At 36.1% G+C, this 7,492-nt stretch overlaps 1 protein-coding gene across 1 annotated transcript in view; it reads left to right on the top strand.

Moving 5' to 3' along the window:
• RAD17 (RAD17 homolog (S. pombe)) overlaps positions 1-7,492 on the top strand; it is a 31,058-nt gene that overhangs the window by 17,789 nt on the left and 5,777 nt on the right. Inside the window, exons 14-15 of the mRNA XM_012721769.1 lie at positions 434-583; positions 2,914-3,034. Coding sequence (XP_012577223.1) covers positions 434-583; positions 2,914-3,034 — 271 coding nt within the window. The remainder of the gene's footprint in view (positions 1-433; positions 584-2,913; positions 3,035-7,492) is intronic.

Here is a 7,492-nt window from a genome sequence, read left to right as displayed (position 1 = left end):
CAGTCAAGGTTTAGACATGTTTAATTTGACTTGATTTGATTGGCTTGTCTCAGTTGAATAGTTTTTTTTATTATGCATGCAAGAACTGGGGTGTTAAGGGTGTGAGGATTCATTAGAGACAGAGTGGGGAGCAGAAGAGGGAGATCTGCTAAAATGTACTGTTGAGGGACGCAGCAACGGAGACAGGGAAGGTTTGCTACACCATGTGGGCCAGTGGCTGCTGATAGCTTCATAGTGCTGAGACTTAACCCCTTGTGCCACCAGGGAGTCCCTTGAGTTGGATGATTTTGTGACTTATTTTTAGGGCTATGAAGGTGAAAAAGTGGACATACAGTAATTATTTAAACATGATGAGTCTTTTTTTGCTGCTGGTGTACCAATAGTACTGTTTCACAAGTATCTTATTTTATGTATTTCACATCTTCTTTATTAGACACGCTCTTTACTCAGGGAATATAGTACATCTATAGCTACAAGAGGTGTGATACATTCCAACAAAGTCCGAGGATTTGCTCATTCTCAAGGAGGAGGATCAAGTTTTCGTCCCCTGCACAAGCCCCAGTGGTTTCTAATAAGTAAAAAGGTAAAAAAAAGAAAAATTGTATACTTTCAGTAGGTGAATGTTATATAAATTATATCTCAATAAAGCCATTTAAGTTAGAAAAGTATTTCATTCTTAATAAAAAAAAATGTAATTGCTAAGTCCCACAATTTTCTAGAATAATGATAAAACAAAAAAGACAATCTTCTTGAATGCCTAGTAGTTTTCAAGGGGATGATAAAAGCATTAAAAATTTGAAAGCACATACTGTTTTATTTATTAGTTGCTATTGAAATAAAAATCTAATTGTATTTTAGTTTTAGTGAAAAATAAACTTGTTAATTCACGTATTGCATACTTAATTTTACAATGCTATAAGCGTAAAGGATTAATTAGGTTTCAAAAAGTTAAGAGTCCACAAAGTTAAACACAACACACAGATCTTTTTTTTTTAATAAATTGCCAGAAATAAAATTCAGATGTAGATTTCTGGCTTTAGAATTTCTGGACTCTCCTGGAAAAATGAAAAATAAATCAATACTGGTACATATTTTTACATGGCAACAGTTTGTTCATGGCAAGTATAATCTATCCCTTGAAGATGGTAGCGGGAATGTCCCCAGCTGTTCTTCATTTATTTATTTATTTATTATTTTAAAAATGTATTTATTTATGCATACAGAACTAGGGTACAGGCTAGAGGTGCAGGGGCGGTGAGAGGATTCACCAGAGACACAGTGGGGAGCAGAACTGTCAGATCAGCGAAGTGGTTTGCTGAGGGGAACAGCAGTCAAGACAGGTCTGCCATGTCATCTGGGTCACCTCCCTGACCAGGGATGGAACTGGTGCTGAAGTGGCTGTGGCTAACTTTGCAGTGCTATGCTTTAACCTGTTGTGCCACCAGGGAGGGCCTTTCTGCATTGATCTGTATTGTCTGCCTGGCCCCTGTTGCCTGTAAATTTGTGACCTCTGCATTAGAAATGTGAAAATATCTTCAATTTTAAAATCATATGACTAAATATGAGCCTGTAGTCGATGACCTAACACATTTTTTCCAACAGATTTCTTGGGAAATAGTGGCTTTAAAACAATACATGTCCTTTATTGACTTGTTTTACTCTTTGTGCCACCTTTTTATTGTTTAGAACTTTTTTTTCTTCCACACCTATCATGCCATGAATTCATAGGGCATGGGTTCCAGCAGCTCAGGCTCCTTTCCACTGGTTCTCACAAATTAGCTTCTTTGGATAGAATAGACTGGCACTTGAGTTAAACAACCAAGGACATTGTCTTTCTTTGGCTTCCTTTTTATCTCTTCACATTTCAGAAAGCTATCTCAACTCTTAGAGTGCTAAGTATACTCAATATAAACATTAATTCTTTTGGCAAGAATCTTGCCTTTTGTTTACAACTGCGTGCTGAATGACATGACTTCAGGTTTTGCTATGGTAATATTGTGAGACATTCCTTTATGAACAGTGTCCATCCCCTTAATGTCTACAGTATCATCTTTCTTGTGGATTTGCATGTGTGTGTGGCCAAATGAATAGCTCCATGTTTTCTAAAAGGCCTAGAGAAGGTATAGTGATGCTGTTCCTCCTTCCTTTTGTGTTGGTCATTTGGATAAATTACTGGAACATGGTAGTTTCCATCAAAAGGAAGCTGTTAGTTCCCTGAAGGCAGAAATTTCACTTTTCTTCAGCCTAACATATCACTTGTGCTAACTGAAATTCTTTCATTGAGAAAGTATCTCACATAATTTATGATGTGTATATGCTCATAAGCAGTCACTTAGAGATTCTTTTTATTAACTGAATTATTTTATTGTTTTGAATTTGGAAGACAGCTATACCACCATTGCCTCTTGTTTTGAATTTAGAAGATGGAAAGAGGGCAGGATACCATTTGTTTAGCTAAAAAAAAAAAGTTCATATTGAGTGTTCATTCCCTGGAGTGGGATATCTTTGAGGAACAGCCTCATGTTTACTTTTTTTTTTTAATACTTAACTTTTGTTAAAGTAACACTATATTAAAGTTTTAGCTCTGCTTCTTGAAAATCAACATGTGTATGTACCACATTCACCACCAAAAGTCAGGTCAAAATAAAATTGTTGCTTTTACCCAGTTTACCCAACTCCCCTTTTTTAATTTTTAAACTTTTTTGTACCTTGTATTTTAAATCTATAAAATTCTTACTGTTACATCAGTTGTAAGATAGTTGTGTTATGAAGGACTAAAGTCTTCAAAGTGTATTTGTAATTTATGAACCTATGTATTTTTTAATACAGTAAACTTAGTTTGCTTTGCAATACATACCCAGATTTTTTAATTTTATTTTTCATTATCTTTTTTTGTTTTTCTCTTCTATACAGTATCGGGAAAATTGCCTGGCAGCAAAAGCACTTTTTTCTGACTTCTGCTTACCAGCTTTATGCCTCCAAACTCAATTGTTGCCATACCTTGCTTTGCTGACCATTCCAATGAGAAACCAAGGTAATAATGAGGATTTTTATTTTTTCCAAGAAATAGTGTTTTATAACATCATCTTTTTGTGGGTCAACTCATTGCTATATATGTGAGTCTCAGATATTTCCCTTGATTTTTTGATTCAGAATACAAGCTTTTTGATTTAAAAAGAAAGAATACAAAAGTAAAAGTTGAAAGTATCTCAGTTATAATCAATACATAATTCCTTTTGACAAGATTGGTATAAATTCTTCCACTTTTTTTCTGTGCATCTACAGTTAACATATGTAAGTTTATTCTGCTTATAACACTAGATAGTACTCTATAAGTTTGTGCTAACACAACTCTGGAAGCTGGAAAGTTCCAATTCACGTAATCAGAAGATCCAGTCTCTGGTAACAATCTCTCTTAGTTTGCAGGTAGCTAGCTTCTAATTGTATACTCATATTTGGGAGATCTCCCTCTGGAATATCTTTGATAAGGGTGATAATCCCATTCATGCAGGCCGACCCATATGCCCAAGTTAGCTCCAAAGCTCCTCTAACTAATGCCATCAGATTGGAGGTTAGACTTTCAAAATATGAATTTGGGATGGTACAGATTTTCAGTTCATAATGGCAGTAGTGCTAAAATAAACTCATCTAGCTCATTTTATTTTAAATTTACTTTAGTGATACTTGGTCGATTTCAATATTACAGTTTAACATTAGTTGTATGTTTACATTGTTTCTCCAGGTTTTAAACTTATAAATGTTAATTTGAATGTTAAATACTAAAAAATAATATACCTATGGCAGTGCACACCTACACAAGATAACAACTAAGTTACTAAAGAGGCCTATTGAGGTTTGCCATTTTGTGAACTTTTATCAATTTTTCCATCAGTTGGTAATTCACCATAGACAGAGTAAAGAGCAGAACAGGCAGATCTATTGAAATACACTGCTGAGGGGAGTAGTGGGTGGGTCAGGAGAAGTCTGCTGCATCATGTGGGTCACCTCTCTGGCTGGGGATCAAACTCCTGCTGCAGTGGTTGCCAATAGCTTCATAGTGCTGAGACTTAACCCCTTATGCAACCAGGGAGGACCCAGTGTTTGTTTTTTAATGTCTTTTAAGAACTATATTTCATTAACAGTCATAGGTTTCATGTCTGTGTTGATCTTTAAGTTAGAAAAAAGAAATTGTGTGTTTGTGTGATCTTTTTAAAATTACTATGTGATTATCAAACTTCTCAGATATTTTAAAGATAGGGCTTGTCTCACTAAGAACAAGAAGAGAGGATTATAGCTATCTCTCTTCAGATAATGAAAGTCATGTCTTTTAAAAGCATTATTACTTAAAGAATTAAAAGTCTACATTCACAGGCAGAAGTGAGATAACTTTTGGGCATTGGATGTGATTAACCTGTGGATCAGAATCTAGAGATTTGAAATATTTTCTTTTTTTAAAGATTTATTTATTTGTGCATACGAACTGGGGTACAGGCCAGAGGCTCAGGGGAAGCGAGAGGCTTCACCAGAAACAGAGTGGGGAGCAGAACAGGCAGATCGACGAAGTACACTGCTGAGGGGAGCAGTGGGCCGGTCAGAAGAGGTCTGCCACACCATGTGGTCACCTCCGGGGCAGGCGGGAATCGAACTCATGCGGAAGCGGCTTTAGATTCTCAGTGCTGTGCTTTAACCCGCTGCGCCACCAGGGAGGGCTTGAAATATTTTAAAACTTAGAAAAAGGGGACCTCCCTAGTGTCGTGCAAAAAGTTAACTCTCAGCAATATGAAGCCATTCACAACCACTGCAGCACCAGTTGATCCTCAGCTAAGGAGCTAACCCCACATGGTGCAACAAATGTTTCCTGTCTCACCTTCCTGCACCTCTGTCCTATACACCCTTTCTTGTATGCATAAATAAATAAATCTTTTTTAAAAAATAGAAATAAACCATAAAGAAAAAGAAAACCACAGGATGGTGTCACTCATCGCAGGAGCATAAAGGATGGGGGTAGGGGTGGAATAATAATAATAAACAACTATATACCAGAGACCTTTTATGGGAGTGGAGTGGGGAATGGGATAAAAAATGGGGGGTGGGAGGAAGTGCACTGGACTATGGCACACAGTGATGGCACACAGTGAATTCGTGATGGGAAGCCCACAGTGATTACAACTGAGATGGGAAAAGGCACAAAATGATGTAAAAGTAAAATATTAAAAAAATACAAAACCTAGAAAAAAATTACAAGATGGTACAAAAGAATCCTTTTTTTGGAGGGGTATAATTATTTTATGGAGGTAAAATATACATAATACAAAATATCAATTTAGGCATTTTAAGTGCACACTTCAGTGATACATGTTTACATTATTGTCATATATATATGTATATATATATAATTACATCATTGTTCATTTTAAAAGAATGTTTACTTCCCCAAAAAATTCTTACATATTCTTTATCAGGATCCCTTAATTTTTAAGTTTTGCTGTTTTTGCCTTTTATTCTCTCCCATTTTCTTTAAACATTTTTTCACACACATGCATTTTTATTCTTAACCATGTTTGAGTAAATTGCAGATACGATGCCCATTTTTCCTAAATCCTTCAGTCTGTAGTTCCTAAAAACAAGGATAGTCTCCTACATAACCACAACGTGCATAGCAATATTAGGAAATTAACATTGAATCACTAGATTCCACTCAAATTTTGTTGGTTGTCCTAATATTGTCCTTTGTAAAATAACAACAAAAACTTATTCCTTTTCTTGTCCTTTCCTTTTCTTGTCTAGTACAAGGTAACAATGCATTTATTTATTTATTTGCCATGTTCTGTCGTCTCCTTTAGTCTGGAGCAATACCTCATCTTTCTTTGTCCATGAAAAAAATTTTTTTAAAGATTTATTTATTTGTACATACAGAACTGGGGTACAGGCCAGAGGTGCAGGGCCAGTGAGAGGATTCACCCAAGACAGAGTGGGGAGCAGAAGAAGCAGATCATCAAAGTACACTACTGAGGAGAGCAGCGGGTGGGTCAGGAGAGGTCTGCCATGCCATGTGGATCACCTCCTGGGGCAGGCGGGGATCGAACTCATGAGGAAGTGGCTTTAGCTTCATAGTGGTGTGTTTTAACCCGCTGAGCCACCAAGGAGGGCCCGTCCATGAAATTTTTGAAGCATATACGGCAATTACAATGTAGACTGCCTTGGTTCAGATTTGTGATTGACTCCTCATGATTTGATTCAGTTTATATAAATTTGACAAGAAAACCACAAAAGTGATGTATTCTCAGCATATATCAGAATATGTTGTTTATACCATTATTAGGAAAGTTAATTTTTATTACATAGTAAAATGATATAGCTTAGATTTTTCAGTGTAGAGTTAGTGTTTTGTGAGGAGATACTTTCAGACTGTGAAATATCCCATCTTAATAAATTTCACCCACTAGTTGTAGTGTCTGTTGTCGTGTCTTGCATGGTGGAGAGACATCTCTGAGATCCCTTTTATAAGAGATGAGGATTTGCTCAATCTGTGATGATTAGCATATGGTGATATTTTTAAAATGTCATTACATCTGATGTTTTGACTTTGTTGTTCCAATTTTTATCCCATTTCATTCATTTTATTTACTGTGTCATTTCAGACATCACTTCCTTAAAATTTTTCTGTTCCTCTCATTTTGTCCTCTTTTCTAGTCCTACTTGTAAAAATGCTCACAAATATCCCATTTCTACTGTTTTCTCTTTTTTTCTTTACTTTCATAATCTCTATCAATCAATGTTGAAATTCATGGATTTTCCTGTCTATTCATTCAAATCCTGCTATTCAGCCTTTTGTGAATTTTGGCTATTGTACTTTTGAACTTCCATTTGGTTCTTTTTGTAATTTCTCTATTAACATACTTTATTTTATGAGAATTATAATTATAGACCCCATTACTTCTTTAAGCATGGTTTCCTTTTATTCTTTAAATGTATTTATAATGGCTTCTGTGAAGTCTTTGTTAAACTTAATACATGGGCCCTCTCACAGGAAGCTTCTGTTGCCTACCCTTTTCCTGTATATGGGGCACACTTTGTTTATTTGCATAGTCTTGCACTGTTTTGTTGAAAACTGTACATTTTAGATAATATATCATAGCAACTCTGCATGTTTACTACCTCCATCTGGGCTTGTTTTTATCATTGTTTGCTATTTGTTTTTATTGACTTGGCTGAACTGTTTTTGTTTAAAGATTTATTTATTTACTTATGCATACAAGAACTGGGGTACAGGCCAAAAGTACAGAGTACAAGAGGATTTACCAGAGACAGAGTGGTGAACAGAATAGGCAGATTGACAAAGTACACCACTGAGGGGAGCAGCGGGTGTTACAGGAGAGGTCTGCTGAGCCATATGGGTCACCTCCCTGGCCCAGTATAGAACCCATGCTACAGTGGCTGCAGATAGCTTCATAGTGTTGTGCTTTAACCTCCTGCACCACCAGGAAGGGAC

The sequence above is a fragment of the Condylura cristata genome, unplaced genomic scaffold (assembly GCF_000260355.1).
Source record: "Condylura cristata isolate star-nosed mole 26May11 unplaced genomic scaffold, ConCri1.0 scaffold00007, whole genome shotgun sequence".
NCBI lineage: Eukaryota > Metazoa > Chordata > Mammalia > Eulipotyphla > Talpidae > Condylura > Condylura cristata.
Note: the sequence above shows the minus strand (reverse complement) of the source record. Positions and strands in the feature narration are given on the sequence as shown.